This window comes from Gadus macrocephalus, chromosome 16, assembly GCF_031168955.1.
Source record: "Gadus macrocephalus chromosome 16, ASM3116895v1".
Lineage (NCBI taxonomy): Eukaryota > Metazoa > Chordata > Actinopteri > Gadiformes > Gadidae > Gadus > Gadus macrocephalus.
The window spans coordinates 22,325,101-22,347,718 of record NC_082397.1 but is presented as its reverse complement, the minus strand read 5'-3'; the positions used below and the strand labels follow the sequence as shown (position 1 = coordinate 22,347,718).

The 22,618-nt window shown below is 42.9% G+C and overlaps 1 protein-coding gene and 1 long non-coding RNA gene across 5 annotated transcripts in view; both read right to left on the bottom strand.

Annotated features, from left to right (window-relative positions):
• Positions 1-2,960: 2,960 nt before the first annotated feature.
• Positions 2,961-22,618, bottom strand: part of LOC132474275 (coiled-coil domain-containing protein 106-like) — a 35,380-nt gene continuing 15,722 nt past the window's right edge. The window contains exons 4-7 of one of the 4 annotated variants that reach the window (XM_060074869.1): positions 8,453-8,638; positions 7,818-7,991; positions 5,375-5,697; positions 2,961-3,950 (exon numbers count right to left, since the gene is read on the bottom strand). In XM_060074869.1, the coding sequence (XP_059930852.1) occupies positions 5,381-5,697; positions 7,818-7,991; positions 8,453-8,638 (677 nt within the window). In that variant the 3' untranslated portion in view covers positions 2,961-3,950; positions 5,375-5,380. Of the gene's footprint in view, positions 3,951-4,278; positions 5,698-7,817; positions 7,992-8,452; positions 8,639-22,618 lie in introns of those variants that run through there. The other 3 variants (XM_060074872.1, XM_060074870.1, XM_060074868.1) reach the window with 3 other exon arrangements.
• On the bottom strand, positions 17,343-18,744 carry LOC132474739 (uncharacterized). Its single transcript, XR_009529712.1, has 2 exons — positions 18,154-18,744; positions 17,343-17,934 (listed from the first exon to the last, which is right to left on the bottom strand). It is a non-coding gene; the product is annotated as an uncharacterized LOC132474739 (long non-coding RNA).

Sequence of the window (22,618 nt, the reverse complement as noted above, 5' to 3'; positions counted from 1 at the left end):
TTGACCATTTTGTGTCAAAAATGGTCGCATACGCGCAATACGCGCTATACCTGTCCCTGAGTGACTTCCACCTCCTGCGACATACGTCCACTGACAAGAACATATATACATATTAAGGTTAGCTACCGCTAACCGGCGCTAACTTTTTTCATAGTAGAACACAACCGATAGCTGAAGCCAAGCAAAATACACACACACATTATTCACTGATCTTACCAGGAACGCCAATATCCTCTGCCACGTCGACCCACGCCCTCTCTGTTTTGTTCCTGTCCCTGTACGACACCATCGTGGTGTCGTACAGGACAGGACGGCCGCACACGGCGACGATGATATTTTGATCCACCTCCATTTCTGTTCGTGTAGTGTCTGTAGTGTTGATCAGCAGAGAAATAGTCCGCCAAGACGTTGAGGTTGCTTAGTAACCAGAGACTCTGTCCATGCAAGTGAACGGAGCGTTCCCTCTTCGTCATAACTATCAAACCAAACATCCTTCACATTCACCGAGCGAACATTATGAAAGTAAAATGCACATTTCTCGCTAGAAATGTTTCCATAAAAGCATTTAATGGCGTAACTATGTTACTATTTCCACACAGAATAAAGAAAGATGTCGTCCGTATGCTTCTGTCCAAGCTCACTACTCTCTGCCAGTGACGTCGGGTCAAGCTGAACGCTGATTGGGCAATACGGCTAATCGTCATGCGTATGAGCGTAAAAAGTTCAATTTTTTGAACTCTTGAAATGTACGCGATATACAGACTTTACGCGCGTATAGCGCGTAAATATACGCGCCTCATACACGCAATACGCGCGTACAATGTTGCTTATACGCATATTACGCGTAATACGCGTAATACGCGCGTAAACCAATGGTTCCCTATGGAAAAAATGGCGATTTCATACGCGAAGTACGCGAAATACGCGTCTGGTGTGGCCGCACCTTTACAGCCGCGATTAATACTTCAGCCGACATTTTGTTCAGTGAGTGAATAAAGGTAGGTAGGAACCAAAGTGCCTGCCGATGTTCCCTGGGATCCACGCAAGCGAAGAGCGTCTACATTCCGATTGGCTGTCAGTGTTTGGCCGCTGAAGCGAATAATAGTCATTTGCATAAAGTTAAAAAGTTTTCAACTTCTTTTTGACGCTCTGGTCGCTCAACTTTGGCCGCTGGTAGCGTTGGTCGCTTTGGTCGCTTTGGTCGCTCTTGCCCATAGAAAGTGAATGACTTCCGGCGATTTGGTCGCTCAATTCGCTTCTGGTGTGGACGGACTTAATAAAACAACATGAAACCTGTCAAAGTACGCAGTTAGCGAGGTGCTCTAAACCTTTCCTTTCCCTTTCCTGAAATATTTTGAAGTAATGATGTCAAGATGGAATGTTTGTTTACCTTTAATGTTTATAACTTATCCTCTTTTGTTACTAAAGCCTGGATTAAATGTCAGGATGGTTTATATTATTAGTGTTAGTATTGTTTAGCATCTATTTTTTCTTTTTTGGCCCTTAAGGGGGCTGGGCATGCTAATACATGATACAATAATAATTCATAAACCCATCCGAGTCCCTTCAACTCGTCCTTTACCTCACCTTGCCATCATCCACCACGCAGCCGATCTGGAGCAGCAGTACGTAGGGCGTTCCAATTACGATCCGGGTGAAAATAAGTGTACCGAAAGAACACGCATGGTGCTCTCAAATTGGTCAAAAAGCTGAGGAAGAGTGCACCACGGTCGTGAGTATTAGATTTGGATCGACAAATCAAATTCTCGGTTCCCCCCCCCCCCCCCCCCACGAAGGTATGGATATCGGAACAAATTTTGCAAGTTAACCAGCTCCAGGTAAACTAGAGTCAGGTAAGTTAGTGCCAGGTAAACTCACACCAGTTAAACTAGCGTCAGGTAAACCAGCGTCAGGTAAAATAGAGTCAGGTAAAATAGAGTCAGGTAAACTAGCCTCAGGTAAACTAGAGCCAGGTAAACTAGCGCCAGCTAAAATAGCACCAGGTAAACTAGAGACAGGTGAACTAGGGTCAGGTAAACTAGCGCCAGATAAACTTAGTTATTAATCTTTCTTTTCTTTTCATCATATAAAAACATAACTTTATTGATTCACTTCAGAGCCACCATCTTGTCACAGAGGTCCCCCAGTCGGCCCTCAGGAAGGCCGCCGGCGATGGCCGCCACCTCAGAGGGGTAGAGCGGGACCCCACCAGCAGGGAAGGCCCCGGGAGCCAGGCCGGGGCCTTCCCCAGCCGGCACACCTCCACCCGGCCCGCCTTCACCTCCAGGTGCACCGTCGCCGTGGAAAGTTGGCGCCGTCGCGCATCGATTGCGGTCGGTCGATCATAACACTATAGACATATATATATATATTATATACATATATTGTCTCATAGTTGTGTGAATAATATAATCTATGATATATATTTGCTATAAAGTGTCTCCTAGCCGTAGCAGGAACCCATCTTCCTCCGGACTTGGGCTCCAGCTGGCCCTCAGAGCCTGGGACTTCCTGTACATTCTCCTTTGACCTAGAGATCCCTCCCGTCCTCTCTAATTGAAAAAGTGTGAAGATAGCTTGCATTTGCATTGTACTGTAGACACGAAGTCAGATACTGAGGGCAATCGTCTTCTTTCTTGTGTAGATTCCTTTAACTGTCTTGCAGCCATGTCCAGTTCACCTATTGCAATATAATTTGGTCTCTTCTCTGGCTAATCCTAAACTCCCCATGTCACACCCCCTAACCTTTGTTTCCTTTGTATTAAACCCACGATTTGAAAGTTCCCGATAAGAATCATGTACACCGTCTCGTTGAATATATGCTTGGTAACTTTGCTGCCTGGATCTTCCAATGATCAAGCTCTGAAATTAAATCAAATATTTAGCAGTCCGAAGCGTCCTAAAAATTAATTATTCTTCATCACACAGACAACAATATTAACAATAAAGAAAAGCGAAACAAAAGTTTGAAAGCGTCTTTAATCACCAAAACTTAAAGCAGTAATTTCAACGAATACAGGATAGAGGTGTCAATCAAAGCGTCCCGCTGCCCCATGTCAAAGCACTCCCCGGCCCTTGTGCTTGAGCATGTGCACACGCAAATTACTTGGGTCGCTGTAGCTGGCGTTGCACTGCAGACACACGAAGAGTTTCTCCCTGGTGGGAGTCCTCATGTGGGTCTACAGGTTGGTGCTCTGTCCAAAGCTCTTCTTGCATTGATCCCACCTGTAGGGCTTCACGCTGGTGTGAGCCCTCATGTGGGTCTTCAGGTCGCAGCTCCGACTTAAGCACTTCACGCATTGGTCGGACTTTTAGGGCTTCTCCCACGATGAGTGATCATGTGGATCTTCAGCTTTGAGCTTTCACCGAAGCACTATGTGCATTGGTCACACCTGTAGGGCTTCTCAACGGTGTGAGTCCTCATGTGGCTCTTCAGGTGTGTGCTCAGACTGAAGCGCTTCACGCATTGGTCGCACCCGTACGGCTTCTCCCCGGTGTGAGTCCTCATGTGGCGCTTCAGGTTGGTGCTACGTCCGAAGCGCTTCATGCATTGCTCGCACCCGTACGGCTTCTCGTCGGTGTGGGTACGCATGTGGACGATCATTTGGGCATTGTTGGGAAAAACCCTGCCACAGAAGACACAGGGACGGCCCTTGCGGATGCCCCGAGGACCAGTCAGCTCCTCAAGGTGGACGAGCCGCTCGTTGCATTCCAGGCTCTTGGCCACGCTGTGGTCCGCACCTAGCGAGCTCAAGGCCTCCAGTTCTGACGCGGCGGAGAGGGTGTCATGGTCTTCCACCACCAGTAGGCCCTGCCCTTGTCCGTGGACACTCAGATTCCGCAGCTCCCCGTCATGACTTGATATGTGGGAGTTGCCAGGGGCGTCCACACGCAGACTCTCCGAGGTGGTGCCGCGCTGCGTGCTATGGTCTCATAGGCATCGCAGTCTTCTGCAGAGGGAGAAAAAGAAGACAGAAAGTAATGTTTTTGATACCTTATTTGCACAAAAGGAGGCACTAGGGCTGTGCAATTAATCTGATTTTGATCGAGATTTCGATTTTTTAAGGTCAGACGATCTCCAAACTAATATAATCGAAATAAAACCTTGAGTATATTTATTTTATTCATTAAATGTTTTATAGAAACAGCTGTATACATATTTGTACATTATTTATGATTTGAACATTATCTATTTTAACATTTTGTGTAATTTCCTGTTATTTTTTTTTTTGGAGAGAAATGCTGAATAAAGGCATGTTTTCAAACTATCATGATTCCAATATCGACAAAAATAATCGTGATTATGATTTTTTTCCATAATCTAGCAGCCCTAGGAGGCAGTGTGTATTTGTACATGTGAAAGAAACTCTTTAAATGTATGAGTATGTTACATTGACAGAGGGTTTACATGTGAGTAACACTTTATTTGAAGGTATCTATATAAAAGTGACATGTCACTATCATAACTATGACATGACCCTGTCATAAACATATCATACATGTATGACACATTTATAACTTCTGTCATTTCTCATTAAGTGTCATTTGGTTTTTATTACGACAAGTTGACATTGTTTTGGTTGTCTTGATTATGACATGTTGACATAAATCAAAGTGACCATAGCAGAAGTTGTCTTGGTCATGACAAGTTGACATTCTATTTGTTTGGGATGTCTTTATAATGACAACTTGACATTAACCAGGATGGCATTTCCAGAGGGGTGTCTTCACAAAAACAGACATAACTTCACATCTTATGAAATGTTGACATAATGATTAGTATAATTAGATGTGCAAGGTTACAGACCAATTCTAGTCAGATAGATGTGCGGCAGGATATTTCTGGTTGTCATGAAACCATTATGACAGTGTCATGAATATATTCTCAGACCTCAAGTAAAGTGGTACAATTTTGATTTGTCATTAAGCTATCATGAGGATAGACTGGCTGTCATGACACCATTATGACAACAAATCAATTATTTGACCTCAAGTAAAGTGGTACCATTTTTATGGGGTTACACACCAAATTAGTTTCCTAACAATGTTATGAACATAAACCTTTGACCCAAACTACAGGGGGCCAAAGGTCCAACCATGTCCAACCATTTTGGACATGTAAGGTGTCATTAAATGTCATTATATCGTCACAAGCTGTTCAAAACTTTGTCAAGACAATGGGCCTTAATATTTGTTACAGCTGAATGTTTTGTCATTGCAGTTGTAAAATCATGGCTAATCTCATCAAACACTCACACTCAGGGGTTGTACAATAAGTCAGCTTAATGCTTCAATAACAATAAAATACAATAAAAAATGTTTTGAACAAAACACAAATAAATGCCAAACGACTAAACTAACAGAAACAACTTACATCCTTTTAAGTCAACTTGTAAACAATTGGGAGGAGCTCATTGGCCTTTTTTTTGGTAGAAATGGCAGCTGCCATGGCTGGGGTGATTGCTCCACGGCACCTCTCTGAGAAGGTGGCCAGTGTTTCCTTCTCGTCTACCCCCGCTTCGATCACTTTCGCGTAGTCCTCTGGGAACACTATAGCTAATTCGGCAATTGGCGCCGTCCTGGCTATTGTGTTCCGGTCCACATGCTCCATGTCGAATGCCCTCTTCATGGAGCCTACCTTTGCGTAGTGCTTGAGGACCTTCATATATCGGCCAATTACCCCCTCACTGGTAGTCACTGTGAAGAGAAAATAGCAAAAATCGAATTAGAGCTTTAATTGAATTCCTATATATCTGTGAGACAATCAATTAAAGGGACACGCCACCTTTTAGGGAAATTAGCTTGTATGTCATCTAACCTTAGGTTAGATAAGATGGTGCAAGCATCCTCTTCGCTGTGTAAGCAACAACCTCAAGTCTGCCACTGAAATTGTTAGCCTAACTTTGCATAATGACTGGAAGAGAAAGTTCCGGATAGCCTTTAGCTTATGCTATTCGGATACACTGTCTTCCACTGTATTAGGCTAACGGTTGGGTATGTCAGATAGGGTTGTTGAATACACACAGAAGAAAAGGGTTTGTGACAACTTATTACTCAGGGGTCGATGGCAAACGGATCAATTTAATAAAAAGTTTGAGTGTTAATATCAAGCAATGAAGATGTATTAGATATCTCATTTAAAGCCGGCCATAGGCTGTTTTGAAAATGTCAACCTCAAACTGTATAGGTAAATTGCATGCCATGCAAACCCAGAGCTCAAGATTTATGTTCGCACACTGTATAGTCCGTTCTCGGTTGCAACCTGACTGCTCACACTATAAGAGTGAAATAAACACGTTGGGCTCCCAGACCCGAAAGAGGAGAGATGCTCACCGAGGAAAAATGTACCACTCCATTGCTCAGAAACATAAAGAAGAACCCTGGCTTGTATGGATACACACATGGCAAAAAAGACGTGAACAATACGGTCTGACCATATTACATGGAGAACTGAAGGTAGAAAGGTGAAACCAGGTGGTGAAAAAAGCACAGCGGCGCCTATTTCACCTTAGGCGTCTGAAAAAGTTTGGCGTGGGGCCCAAGATCCTGGGGGCCTTCTTCAGAGGCACAACGGAGAGCATATTGACTGGATGCATCACTGCCTGGTACGGGAACTGCACTGCCCAAAGCTGCAAAATGCTGCAAAGGGTAGTGCGGACAGCTGAGAGGATCAGCGGATGTGAGCTTCCCTCCATCCAGGAAACCTACAAGGCCCGGTGTGTCAGGAAGGCCCTCCGAATCATTGGGGACCCCAGCCACCCCAACCAGAAACTGTTTGAGCTACTGCCGTCAGGGAGGCGGTACCAAAGCCTAAGGGCCAAAACCCAGAGGATGACAAGCAGTTTTTTCCCCCAAGCAGTCAGACTCCTGGAAAAACACACTACCCCCCAACCATCCACACGCACACCACAACAACAGACTGTTGTTGACACTTGAATACACTACACTTCATACTTTATTACACCTCGTTACTTTTTTTTTTGTATTATTGATGCTGCTACTTACTTATTTTTTTTTATTTTTTTTTACTTTGTTCCTTTTCATATGGTTTCTTATTCTTATTCTTATTTATTTTATCTTTTACTGTTGCTGCTATGTGAATGTTGAGGAACCAAGCCTACGATTTTTACTCTTGAGTACTGTACTATAAGATGTAATAAAAGTGATTCTGATTCTGATTCTGATTCAGAAAGCAAAGTTACATCTCAGATAGCTGATACTTATTATTTCCACCAAAATAATTGTCTGAATCCCTAATGCTGTATGTCTATTGCCTTACAACATCCTTGCTAGTAGGCATGGTTACTGTATAAAGTGCAATCATAAAACTAGAGTGCACAGTAAGGTGTAAAATGTCTTGAAGTTGTGAACGGATATGATTGGTCAGTTTTTGTATCGAGTAGACACAATGAGGGAAAACCTACTGATCTGAGGTGATTTGGCTTTTACTGTAGCTCTGCTTCAACTGTGCAATACAGGTTTGATTTTCATCCGACCAGAGGACCGGTTGGGGTAAGTAAATGGAAAATGTAAATGGAAAAAGGACTTCAATTGGCTGTCGCGCTCGCGTTTGTGTTATATGCTTGTCTCAAACAAGAGTGCCACCATTATCCCTGTCCTTAAGGGGCCGAGTATACTTCTGCGGACACAGACACGGTCATACGGTCTCCGATAGCTCCATTTCAAAGCATACTTCTGCGGCATCCGTATGGACACAAATTCTGGCTGCAGCAAGGAAAGGCTGTACAGACCAAAATACCATAGGCAGGCTAGGGGAACTCAAATTACTGTTAGAAATTTTGCACCTATGTACTTACTCCTTGAACGGCTGCAAGCCTCGGTTTCCTTGGATTTTTTGGCCTTCTTTTTTTTCTTCTTCGTCTTCTTCTTTTCCTCCCCTTCCTCTGAGCTGGATGGCCCATCCGAAGACACAGATGGCTCGGGTGATGAAGAAGGGGACAAGATCAGCTGTCCAGTAGACTGGCTGGGACCTGTGAAAATGGGCATGTCAGTAGACAAAGGGACATAGAGACATTAGTAAACAAAACCCAAGAATTTAAAACTGTGTTTGGTAACAAATTTAGACAGAATGACATCTTTCATAGATGTCTGCAATTGATAATTTGTGAGATTGATGATAATGTCCCATGTGTGGACATATTGAATGTCTTGAACAAATCTATTCTGTCTCATATGTCTTCATACGTATTATGTTATGTCTCTAAAGGTTATCAAGAGAGTTGCTTGTCAGATAAAGAAAAGGGGGAAACAACAACAGATCCCCATGCATTGAGGAGGCACAACCAAGCAAATCCTCTGTGAGTAATTTTTTTTGTTTTTTTTAATGAATGAATATATACTATACTATATACCCTATACTCCTTCTTTTTTCATTTCCTTTAACATCTCACATTGCATGAATAGCATTACAGATAATGGTATTGTATTGTACCTGGTTTCTCGCTGACTGCTGCCTCGTCCTCAGCTCCTCTCAGTCTACTGAGTAGGAAGTCCCTTTTCAGCTCCTTGTTTGCTTCCTCATAGATTTTAAGACGTTCCTCCAAATGTTCTATCTTTTGCTTGGCCATTCTGTTCTCCTCTTTTAGTTTGGAAAGAACCACTGCTCCTGTTGGTGACCCTGCACAATTTGGGGGTAAACAAATGGACAACAACAACATGCTTAATAGAGTGGCACGTCTCTTTGGGGGTCATAAGTCATGCCTACATGGAATTGTTTGCCCATCTCAACCAAATAGTTTGGTGTTCAATTATGGACATTGTTCTCCAGTTGCCACAAGAAGACACTCAAATGGATTGAGATACAGGCAATTAGATTGACAAGATTTGCATTACTGCAGACAGAGACAAAGTCCAATAAGCTTGTCTAGCATGACATTGATTTTATTGTATCCCAATATAACTTATGTAGTTACAACGTGTTAAAGTCAGAATGCAATGGCCTACTGGCTATTTCTTGTTGGTATGGTACGGTTTCCGTTTTTTAGAGGCGGGTAATATGTGATATTACCGTACAACAAGTGTGTGTCTGTATGTCGGAGGTGTGGGGGGGTATGTGTATTATTATCTGTTGTGTTGTTTAATTATGTACAACATTGGATGTTTTACTGTGTGTGTTCTAGTAGTTTGGTTGGTTACCATATTCAAATAGCATAGCATCATAATATTTTGATGAGGCTAATATTTTGCATATAGTGCTCTGTTTACCTCATGAACTAGGCCTACTCCATCTATTGCAAATGTAGCCCATGTGTGAATTGACTCCCAATCCGTGCCGTTGTTAGCTTTCTTTACTTTGTAGGCTTAGGTAACAGAGCCTACTACTTTCCAACTGTACTAGTTCTACCTCATCAGCCAACACTAATTAAAAACTTTTTTAACTATAGTTATACTGCTATACACTGTTCTTATGTCTCCTGCCATTCAGTAGCCGCATTTACATGGACACTTCTGATCTGAATAGATTTCTAATCCGAATAGATCTGTTCCTGTCATGTGATCCGAATGTACTATATACATGGCAGGGATTAAAATTAACGACGTCCCGTCGTCCCGGGGATGTAATTAATTGTCATCGGGAGGATCAATATTCTCTCTCGGGTCGACCTCGAAGAGAATTTTGTGGGCACTGACTTCAAGTTTTCAACATTTTCTGCGAACCCGAATGGGTTTGCAGAAGACTTTTGTGAAATGTAAATGGTAAAAGGACTTAAATTGGCTGTCGCGCTCGCGTTTGTGTTGTTCAGTGAGACGCAGAGACTGCTTGCTACAATGGTTTGGTTATGGCCTTTGTACACTGCCAAGCCGGTTCGGTCGCAGCTTGGCACGCCCGGCGATTTCCCCGTCTTATCTCACATTTCCTGTGTAAAACAGAGGGGTTAAAATCCCCCGTTCGTAGCGGCGCAGGCTTTCTTGTTTCACTGGAGAAGTCAGAGCTGCGCAAGGAGTCTAGACTAGAGAAGCGTGGATGAGCTGTAATGTCATCCATACCCGCGGCCTAATATCAATATCCACCCACCTGAAGCAATGTTTTTTTCAACAATTGATACCCGCATTGCACCCGCCCGATTATCGGGTGACCAGACGTCCCGATTTTGAGTTGCGTGTTCCGCATCCCGACAAAAGCCTGTCGGCACGCTAAAATATCCAACCACCCTGTTGTCAGCGATTACATAGCTACGTGGTCTTATTGTAGCCCCATCATTAACTAAAAGCCACATAGCATTAGCATTAACTAAAGAATCCAGAATATTTCAACAATGTGTGTGAGGGCATACGCAGCAAGGATGATCTCACAGTGTAATGCTTATGGAAAACCAGCGGATGAGCGCTGGGCGGAGATGTTTGCGCATTTCAGACGCAGGAAGATTATAGAAAAATATATGTCAAATTTGTCAGTTTTCCGTTTTCCTAGTCAATATGTTAACCTAACCCCCAACCCGTGGATTATCCATGGTCTCCGCGGGTATGACCGCCAACCGCGCTTCTCCAGTCTAGACCTCTTTAAAATAATTTGCATACTGCCGAATGTTTTTATTTTTTTATGAATGAAGACACCCGCATGCAAGAATGAGCTCATGTCTGAGTGAAGGCTACAAACGTGATTAACTATTTACAAGTGCAAAAACATATTCTTTATTTTGCTGACCACCACTAAAGCCTCGTAAGGACAGTTCCTCTGCGTCTCTCTCGTAGATCGCACAAAATTAACAAATTCAACATCTTTGTTTAATGCGACTGCATCACCTTCTCTTACATAATCAGCAGCTCGCAGATTTCAAGTTCTATCCAGTTAGAACTCCAGTTAGACGGCTCCCCCGGAACCGCGGAGCCGTCGCATTTACATCAGAATGAAACCAAATAAACTGCCAATGTGTGTAGGGTCTGGGAGGGTAAATTGGGGTGCTAGCTCAAGCAGGCAATTTAGCTCGGGCAGTGTAAATGCTCTGAACATGCTGCGAAAAAGGCGCGAGCAGCTCTTGCTGCGAGCGTGGTTTCTCCTGCATGAAACGGGTGAAGTCGGACTGGAGGTCTCGCCTATAGCCAATGACACTCTGAACAGCCTCATGCAAATCTCAATGCATGACCCTCCTCTTGACGAATACAACTCACTAAATGCAGTCACTGAATGGTGGAGTACTGGCAGAAGGTCACGTTCTGTGACTGAGGGACCTATTTTAACAGTCTGAAACGCAAGTGAGAAGCGCCAAGCGCAAGTAGCTTTGTGGGCGGTTCTATGGCGATGTCGCTTTTTTACCGGCGAAAAAATTACTCTTGCGCCCGGCGCAAATCTAAAAAGGGTTGGTCTGAAGCCTAATTACCCGTAGGTGTGGTTTGGGCGTAATGTGCAATAAACCAATGAGAGTGCCAACTCCCATCCCCTTTAAGAGCCATGAGCGCATTTGAATCTGACAAGTTGATATTTTGACAGCGCGTCTGCAGTCTCCGATGAGACAGATTCACATGAATTTCAAACTTCAAATGGCTCAGTTTATGGCCAAATAATATGGCCCAATTCACACATGGAATAAGGTTTTCTTCCACAACTTCAGAATTGCTGAGTCCTCAAATAAATTTCGGCAATCAAAACTTAACACACATATGATATGCGGTAACTGTGGTTCTATTTAATGATATACGCAATACATTATAAACATTGTTTCTTATCAGTATTGTATGCATTATCGTTATCGACTTGTGATCCTAATATGTGTCCCCCCCTTAATATACATTGCCATCGACTGTATTATGCATTGCGTGTTTAATATGCGTGTGTTTAAACAGATGGAAGCACACACGCGCGCCCGCATTCATTCATTCTTTTACACATACACACACAATGTTTTCTCACGATCAAATACTCATCAATCCTAAAAGTTATGGGCATGTACACGATGTCTGTGTCAAGAAAATATGTGTTTGCTGTACGGTGTTTGCAGATGCATTGATTTAAAAGTACAACTTATTACCGCTGTATCAGCAGTTAATCCAGAAATAATTTACCAAGAATGTGTGGCTAGGTAGGTGAGAGAAGCAAAGTGTATGCGCAAGGTGCACAAGCAACATTATGCATGCGCCCTTAAAATAGCATCTGAACAACACGCCACTGACTTCAAACCAGGTATTTCCTGGTTTGTGGCGCAAGTGGTTTCTGAAACTGCAAGATAGCACCAGGGAATGTTTGCGCCAGAACACGCCTCCTCCTTTCGCCGAACCGCCGCTGGGGGCGCAAGATCATTCCCTAATTTACCGACGCGTGGCGCAGGAGGGAAAAAGAACGCTCTGCGCCAGTGATTAAGTCAATTGCGCCGGATGCAAGATAGGGCCCTGAGGGTGTTTGTTGTCATCTTGAAGCTAAACAAATCTTGTCTGGAAATAACTATATTATTTTATCAACATAATGTATTGTGTTTTTATTATTTTATCAGTAAGTAACAACTCAAAATGTAAAAAAGATTCTTGGGATTCTACAGGACGATTTGGGCAGGTCAGTTCAAAAATTTAAGATGAGTCTGCAAAAATATATTGCCAGAGGAGATAACTGTACGAAAAGCAATTCTGTTGGCAATAAGGGTTGCCATGGTTCTGTACAAGTTGGGCAGCAGCGCCAAATATAGACCGATCGCGAATCAGTTTGGGGTGCATAAAAGCACCGTTAAAAAGTTTGTTTATATGTTCTGCAAAGATATGGCGCAAGGACCTATAAAAGACCTCATAAGGGCGGAGGAGGAGGCCCGCTCGCATCCAGATTCAAGGCCAGCTACCACTTGCCGAATGTGACGGGCATCATTGATGGCACACACATCCCCATGTTGCCCCTTTCAGATGGGTACAAAAACTTTGTCAATCGCAAAGGCTGGCCGTCCTATGTGCTCCAGGCAGCTGTCGACCACCAATTTTGGTAAGCATTCTTTTGCGCTTTTCTCACTATATTTTCTGTCTATAAAGGCTGATTCAAAGTGCTATGCAAGTTATTTAACGGCTGTGATTATCTTAGGCACTCGAACTACGGCCTCATAACCATGACCGAATCACAACCGCACTGATATTCAGTACAACAGCACTCCCTCTCACGTTTGATATCGCTTTCATTAAAACAGCTCTACAACAGTAATAAGCAACAACTGATTCTGATTTGTTTGTTTATTTAATGATTTATTTGGCTCTTCCAAATAGAAGCTTGTTGCAATCTAAGCTAAATAAAGACTGTAAATAGCAACGGTTATTAGGACATCTGTAAAGCGGAGTGATACACATACATGTATAGTTAAAAGTCCAAGTACTGTTATACTCTATATCAGCACTCATGGAATGCCTCTTGTCAAATCAAATTACTTGGTCGGGAACTAATTGTTTTGTATAATTAAAAATATAAAAAAGAACCACAAGCGGTGTTTAACGGGGTCCAAGCAAAATGAAAAGTCAAGAACACACTAATGGAAGATATATAAATGACATATAATTATGAAGGAAAGATGTTGATGTCCCCCTTAATGCCATACTGTACCTCTGCTTTCAGGTGACTGGGCTGCAGAGCAATGGCCAAATACCATGTTCAGCTTGTTCATAATTGTCTAATCGGGATTTGAACTCTCAAACTAAGGATCACAGCACAAGGCATTTCCCCATTGAGCCACTGACAAACCTGAAATGTAGCCTTATTCACATGGTGAAAATGTCTATTGATAAGCACACAACATCCAGAAAACTCCAAGCAAACATTTCTCAAATGAATTAAGCGCTATCTTAAAAGCAAATACCTGAACATTTTTTGCAATTCTGGGGAAATTAAACATTTGTGGTCAAGAACACTAACGGAAGAAATATTAATATGACTGAGTTCATTATGAAGGAAAAATGGTTAACGAAGAAGTTCCCCTTAATGTCATACTGTGTCTTGGCACTCAGATTCTTGGAAACGAATGAGCCGGAATGCTGATTGCCTGATGAATTTCAGGTGCTGTTCAATACTGTGTTTCTTAAATGAGTTGCAATGACAGAATGTCATGTTCAGCTTGTTCATAATGCTCGAAACGGGATTCGAACACTCAACCTAAGGATCACCAGTACAAGGGATTATCCCATTGAGCCACTGACATTCCTGAAATGCATGAAGCCTCATTCCCATTGTGAAAACGTCTATTGATAAGCACACAAGATCAAGGCAACTCCAAGCACACATTTCACAAGAGGGCTTTCTTAAAAGAGTACAGATCTGAAAATGTGCACTGTTAATGGTACCCACCTAATGATAGCCATATGGTAGTACAATAACAAAATGGTCGTATAGGCTAAATGGTTTGAGACTGTGGATGTTTTGCTTTCTATAAAATTGTGGATGAAGTAAAAGTTTTTAGAGCAGAAGACCAGGGTGAAAAAGATGCATCTGATTTCAGAGGTTAATATGACGAAATAATTTGGAGTCCAGGTCAATCTGGTAAGGAGAAATAAGGCTAGTTCATATTTTTTTTTTTAAATAGCGCCACCTTTGGGTGCAGTACCACAATTTGAGTTTATGGGTAGCCTGGTCCTACCAGACCATCGTTCTTCATTTAATTTGTACAGAAGGTCTGGAACTGCCCAATTGACAAACATTCACTCACTTGGAGGCGGGTGTCTGTTGAAGTTTTGAAAATGATTGGATCTGCCCAGTGCCCCTCTGGAACTGCCATAACCAATCGCATAGCGTTTGGTCGTGACGTATGTCATGCGACGGGACCGGCTCATTCACCACTAACGGAGCCAGCTGGAAAATCAAACTTTTCCCGAACCCGGTGGGGAGAAGCGCCACAACATCATGGCCACCAACAAAACTCAGCAAAGCTTGTTCTTGCTCCGGCTTTAATTGATCGATATTCGGCAGCGATCCCACAACAGACCGAAGAGCTTCTCTCGTATCCTTCTCCATTGTCTTCCTGGTCTTCCTCTTACTACAACTGAAACTGGCGCGCAACCTCGACATCATCGTTCTCAGCCACTCCCTCTATTCGCTGATTGGACCGCCAAAAATCTGGCTTCCAAGGAACCCATGCATATGAAGCAGACCAAGACCTAGTACTGAAGTGAAATGAAAATTGAGCGGAATTAGGTAGGTGGGTGGTGCCAGGCTAGTGGGGACTATTGGTATCCACCTAATAATTGTCGTATGTTTTTTTATACAATAACAAAATGGGCACATAAGAAAAATAGGCTAACTGCTCCAACTTTATTCCTCAAATGGAACTAAATTAAACAAATTCTGTTTGATGATTTTTGTGAGGGTTGGTCTAAAGATTTTATGTGGTGATTTTGGTGAATTTTGATTATTTTTGTAGCCTGTGTTTAATATGAAATTCTGGGAAAAGTAAACATTTTTAGGGCACAAGACCCTGGGTTTTATAGATGCATCTGATTCTAGAGATTAATATTATGAAAGAATTTTGAGTCCAGGTCAATCTGGTGAGGAGAAAAAAGCCTAATTCATGATTTTTTACAATAGCGCCACCTTTGGGTGCAGTACCACAAATTTGGGTTTATGGTTACGGGGGGGGGGGGGGACCACGACGGCATTTCAAAAGTTTTCGACTTACGGTATAGGCTGCAGTATGACTTTTACAGAATTTGAAAAAAAAAAAAACTATACAGAAACAATAGAGGACCAAGCAGCTTTGCTGCTCAGAACCCTAATAAAAAAATCTTGTTTCCAGCTTCTGGAACATCAGCTGCAAGATGCCCGGTAGCGCACACGATGCCAGTGTTCTCCGTAACTCGGATATCTTCCATAAAGCACATCTACTGCCTAAGGTGAGACCACTAGCAGGGCTGTAGTCAAAAGGTGAATTAAGCTCTTAATGTGATCTTATCTGTTCTTATGAAACATCCCCCACATTGTCTGGGTTTACTTTGGCATGTTCACATTCAAATTGATTTTCAGCATGACCAGACCTTTCAGAGTTGTGTGCGTGTGTGTGTGTGTGTGTGTGTGTGTGTGTGTGTGTGTGTGCGTGTCCCGATAGTGTCAAGTTTACTCTAACACCAGTGTTAATACTCCAGTGTATATTTAACAACAATAGGTGCAAAAGAATAACACTTATTGAGACACACTTTTCACTGACAAGTGTAATTACAACTTAACACTAATCATGTTTATACATTTATAGTGTTGTTTCAACACTACTTTAAAGATCCCATGCCATTCTATTTTATGATGCTTTAATATAGGTATTAGTGGGCCACAAACACAGTATTCAAAGACGTCCCCCGAAATTCAGCCGTGGTGCAGAGTTAAGGTGCGGCCACACCAGACGCGTATTTCGTGTACTTCGCGTATGAAATCGCCATTTTTTCCATAGGGAACCATTGGTTTACGCGCGTATTACGCGTAATATGCGTATAAGCAACATTGTACGCACGTATTGCGCGTATGAGGCGCGTATATGTACGCGCTATACGTGCGTAAAGTGCGTATATCGCGTACATTTCAAGAGTTAAAAAAATTGAACTTTTTACGCTCATACGCATGACGATTAGCCGTATTGCCCAATCAACGTTGAGCTTGACCCGACGTCACTGGCAGAGAGTAGTGAGCATGGACAGAAGCATACGGCCGACATCTTTCTTTATTCTGTGTGGAAATAGTAACATAGTTACGCCATTAAATGCTTTTATGGAAACATTTCTAGCGAGAAATGTGCATTTTACTTTCATAATGTTCGCTCGGTGAATGTGAAGGATGTTTGGTTTGATAGTTATGACGAAGAGGGAACGCTCCGTTCACTTGCATGGACAGAGTCTCTGGTTACTAAGCAACCTCAACGTCTTGGCGGACTATTTCTCTGCTGATCAACACTACAGACAATACACGAACAGAAATTGAGGTGGATCAAAATATCATCGTCGCCGTGTGCGGCCGTCCTGTCCTGTACGACACCACGATGGTGTCGTACAGGGACAGAAACAAAACAGAGAGGGCGTGGGTCGACGTGGCAGAGGATGGCGTTCCTGGTAAGATCAGTGAATAATGTGTGTGTGTATTTTGCTTGGCTTCAGCTATCGGTTGTGTTCTACTATGAAAAAAGTTAGCGCCGGTTAGCGGTAGCACCAGTTAGCAGTAATATTAAGTGATACTACTACAACAGACTGTCCCGCTTGTCAGGTTACACAACTTAATATGTATATATGTTCTTGTCAGTGGACAGGAGGTGGAAGTCACTCAGGGACAGGTATAGCGCGTATGCAACCATTTTTGACACAAAATGGTCAAGCAACATTATACGCGCGTATCTCGCGTAAAAAGTACGCGAGATACGCATCTGGTGTGGCCGCACCTTTACAGTCACTCCGAAACAGTCGCACATTGAGCTTCCCCCAAACGCGCTGTTTCGGTGGGCGTGTCAAGGCAGGTCAAGGAGGGGGGTGGGGGTGTGGCCCTGAGCAGCTTGTAGCCACTACCATGCGCTCTGTATACGGTGGGCGTGTCAAGGCAGGTCAAGGAGGGGGGTGGGGGGGTGGCCCTGAGCAGCTTGTAGCCACTGACAGTACCATGCGCCCTGTTTACGGTGGATGTATCGCAATGGCTCGTAGAAACCCATATTATACATAGATATCTATATCATATAATATATAATATTATCACCTGGCCCTGAGCAGCTTGTAGCCACGGTACCATGCGCTCTGTTTACGGTGGATGTATCGCAATGGCTCTTAGAAACCCATATTATACATAGATATCTATATCATATAATATATAATATATATTATCACGGCCAAAAGCTGTGTGAGCCTCCAGACGATAGGTTATTATGAATCTCAAACGACCGCGTCTACTTCAGATTGATGTGGAAGTGGAAGAACCAGAGACGAACTCCTTTGTGATTCATTATATCGTCTGGACGCGCACACAGCTTTTGGCCGTGATGTATTATTTGATATAGATATCTATGTATTATATGATATTATTTAGATATAGAGCAGAGCTCCAGGTCTGTAACGCAAGTGTTGTACACTTCCTTGTTATTTGGATAACCGTTCTGCTGTTGGTGTTATGGCATAACACGTCGGACTCTCGTCTCTGGTATTTCTACAACGAGACTCGTAGTGGGGGTTATCTCAGCCATGGTTGAGAATGAATTGGGGGAAAGGAACTTTGGCTTTGACTCCCTGAAGTAGGCTACATGAACCACGACATGGAGGAGAAAGGGATTGTTGGCCGCGAATGTATCCCGCTTGAGCCCTGCTTCCCGCCGCCTCGGCAGCGGTCAGCGCTAATCACCGCATCCTGAAGCCGAGGCGGTGGTCCATCGGCAGCGAGGCTCCGGCGGGAGACGACCGCGGTCAACAATCCCTTTCTCCTCCATGTCGTGGTTCATGACTTCAGGGAGTCAAAGCCAAAGTTCCTTTCCCCCAATTCATTCTCAACCATGGCTGAGAAAACCCCCACTACGGGTCTAGTTGTAGAAATACCATAGACAAGAGTCCGACGTGCGCCATCACACCAACAGCAGAACGGTTATCCAAATAACAAGGAAATGTACAACACTTGCGTTACAGTCCTGGAGCTCTATATCTAAATAATATCATATAATACATAGATATCTATATCAAATAATACATATTATCACGGCCAAAAGCTGTGTGCACGTCCATACGATATAATGAATCACAAAGGACTTCGTCGGGTTCTCCGACGTCTCTGGTTCTTCCACTTCCACATCAATCTGTAGTAGACAGAACCGCGCGCTGCCTGCTGCCTGCTATGGCAAGCCGAGTGTGCCACAATTCGACTTCAATTAAACGCGTTCTGAAACGCCTGCACGCGTATGGCAAGCCATCCCCGTATGGCAAGCCATCCCCGCCAGAAAACGGCATCATTTAGACGCGTATCACCTTCATTACGCCGTAAAGAACGCCGTAAAATGTAGAAAAACGCCGTATTTTACGCCGTCATGCGCAAAAAAAGCGCCGCTTTATACGCCGCAATTAAGCCTTTCAAGACCGCGCGTAAAAAGCGCCGTTTTGAACATCAAACCGCGCGTAAAATACGGCGCTTTTGTGCACATCACAACGCCGTAAAATACGGCGTCTCTCTAGTAGCCTATGCCAATAATCTCTGCCCTTCTTTTCTCTCAGCCAATGCATTTGAAGTGTTTGGGCCCAATCGCTGAACAAGACAAGCAGACCAAATCAGTTTAGCACAGATCTGCTTTGAGGAGTTCTCCTCTCATTTGTTGTTAGTTGTAGCGTCATATCGATATATATTAGTAAATCCAGTTCCTACAGTGTGGTCACCGTGACCGTGGCCCAATCGATAGAGACGCTTGCTCTGTAGGCAAGAGGTTGTTTAAAAATAAATAATAATAATACATATAAAGACGTTTCAAACGTTCCATCGAGTCTCTCGCATTCTACAATGGGCAGCTTTATTGTTTCCCATGGGAGCCGGCGAAACTAGATTTCTTCTTCGAAGGTTGTGGTCCACACAGAACCTCCTCACCATCATAACGGAGTACTTCGGGGCACCAGAATGCTTTAGAGCGGTACTGATCGCATCGTGTCTTTCCAGTGTCAAATAGTTCACGAATAAAATCAACATAAGGTTCAAGTGCGGCCATAACTAAGGCTAAATATAATTCTATTGCTGGTTTAGGTGGTTGGCTCTTTTTTCTTCGCTGCGTTCTGCCTTCTGGTGTAGCCTATAACTATAAATGTATCTATTTTTGTAGGCCCTATTTGTTTTTCTGTTTCGGGTTTTAAAAACCAACACACAAAATCAAATGCCGTTTATTTGTTTATTCCTTTTGCCCTTTTTCAGTTTCAAAACCAAATCTGAAAAACCAAAAAACAATCCTGTTAATAGTTTTTTCTGATTTTGTTATTTCGGAATATTCAAAGAACGAACCATACACGGATTCTCCTACCTCATCACTTTACACACAATGTGTGGCAGTAAAGTGACAGGATCATTCCATAGACAAAAATCTTTCCATCTAACTAATTTAATTTAGGAGGATAGTCATTGCACAGATGTAAGTTAACCAAGTATTCTCATTATAGCCAGTTATATCCTAGTTTTGCATATTTATACATTGCATCCTATTTTCATATTTCATGTGGCATCTGTATTTTTATGTAGGCTACAGCATCTGTGTTTTAAATGTAGCTTATATCTTCTTTTTACATTTTACCTTTTGCTGAGGTGGGCGCTGTATTAGCCTACTGTATAGGCTGTCTGTATTTGTGTAAGAGTTATTTGTATTGTGTAACCTGCTGGATTATGAAAGTTAGTTTGGGGTAAATAAAGTGTCTGTCTGTCTGTCTGTCTGTCTGTCTGTCTGTCGGAAAATGCCGTGAAAAATGTACGCACGGTGCGTTCAGGATTAGGACTGATATTATGTCGGCATAGGCCTAATCAATCGGGTTTTAATATTTGAAGCTTTCATATCAGTCTATTCTTTTCGGCTACTCTGCTGTTGGCCTTGATGGGGAGATATTTTTTTTGCTTCCATGCACAAATAGTTGAATCCAACAACATTCCTGCGTCTCCAGAGCCCATTTAAGCACCGTGTCAGACTCAGTAGACTGTTACAAGCCTCTGAACGTTGTTAGAGCATGGCTCCCCAGTTCATCAGTGTCTCTCTCTATGGCTCCCTCTCACTCCTTTCCAATGTGTATTTATATCGATTGAACAAGAGAGGATGTTACGATAACTCCGCGAAAATAAAGGCTCCATGGCTGTAATAATTTAAATATAATTAACTTATAAAGCGTGTAACAAGACACCTAGATGATCTGGCTGGCTGACTAAAAAGGCACTGAATTTGGAACTTATAACACAGGAGGTCTGGCTTGCGGACTAAAAAGCATTGCGAATGCGATCATAAAAGCGTGACCATCTGACAAAAGCACAAATCTGACAATATATAGATTCGATCCGACAACCTCTTCCTTACATGGCAAGCGTCTCGATTGGACCACGGTTATCACAACGTTGAAACTGCATTTACTAATATATATATCTATATGAATATGACGCTACAACTAACGCCAAATGAGAGGAGATCTGTGTTGAACTGATTTGGTCTGCTCGTCTTGTTCAGCGATTGGGCGCAAAAACTTCAAATGCCTTGGCTGAGAGAAAAGAAGGGCGGAGATTATTAGCATACTAGAGAAACGCCGTATTTTACGGCGTTGTGATGTGCATAAAAGCGCCGTATTTTACGCGCGGTTTGATGTTCAAAACGGCGCTTTTTACGCGCGCTCTTGAACGGCTCAATTGCGGCGTAAAAAGCGGCGCTTTTTTGCGCATGACGGCGTATTTTACGGCGTTTTTCTACATTTTACGGCGTTTATTACGGCGTAATGAAGGTGATACGCGTCTAAATGATGCCGTTTTCTGGCGGGGATGGCTTGCCATATCCCCGCCAGAAAGCGGCATCATTTAGACGCGTATCACCTTCATTACGCCGTAAAATGCAGAAAAACGGCGTATTTTACGCCGTCATGCGCAAAAAAGCGCCGCTTTTTACGCCCGCAAATGAGCCTTTCAAGAGCGCGCGTAAAAAGCGCCGTTTTGAACATCAAAACGCGCGTAAAATACGGCGCTTTTGTGCACATCACAACGCCGTTAAATACGGCGTTTCTATAGTATGCTAATAACCTACGCCCTTCTTTTCTCTCAGCCAATGCATTTGAAGTGTTTGCGCCCAATCGCTGACCAAGACAAGCAGACCAAATCAGTTTAACACAGATCTGCTTTGAGGATTTCTCCTCTCATTTGGCGATAGTTGTAGCGTCATTTAGATACATATATTAGTAAATGCATTTACAACTGTGTGGTTTCCTTGGTACATTTGATAGAGACGCTTGATCTATAGGCAGGAGGTTGTCGGATCGAATCCATTTAATACCGGATTTCTGCTTTTGTCAGATGGACACGCTTTTATGATCGCAATGCTTTTTCGTCGGCGAGCCAGACCTCCTGTGTTATAAGTTCCAAAGACAGTGCCTTTTTAGTCAGCCAGCCAGATAATCTCGGTGTCTTGTATAAGTTAATTATATTTAAATTATTATAGCCATCGAGCCTTTATTTTCGTGGAATTATCGTTACATCCTCTCTCGTTCAATCGATATAAATACACAGTGGAAAGGAGTGAGAGGGAGCCACAGTTACAAAAGTGTCAAACAAGCTGTCCTCTAAATCACCATTTCCCTAGGCCTATATGTTTTCAGGCCGACAAATGGTTGAAATAAAGTAACGTTGTGACCCGGCGCATATTAGACTTGTTAAATGCAGAAATGCTTGCTGGCAGTGTCTATTCAGTTTCAACACTCCAATTCCAAAATTATGTTTTCATGTCGTCAAATGCTCGAAATAAAGTCAGGTTGTGACTCGACATCTACTTGACCCAGTCTCACCAATATGCGTACAGATCGCACGGTTTGACACTTTCAAAATGCGTGCAGTACATACGCCAAATGACCATTTCGCGTGCATATGATACGCAAAACCCAGCAACAACATATATTATATTCCCTCAAATATTATAACTTTCAAAACATTGGCCAAAGTGGAATATCTTTTTTATTTGGGCTGCTTCTAGGACATTTTGGGTGGATTTTGAAC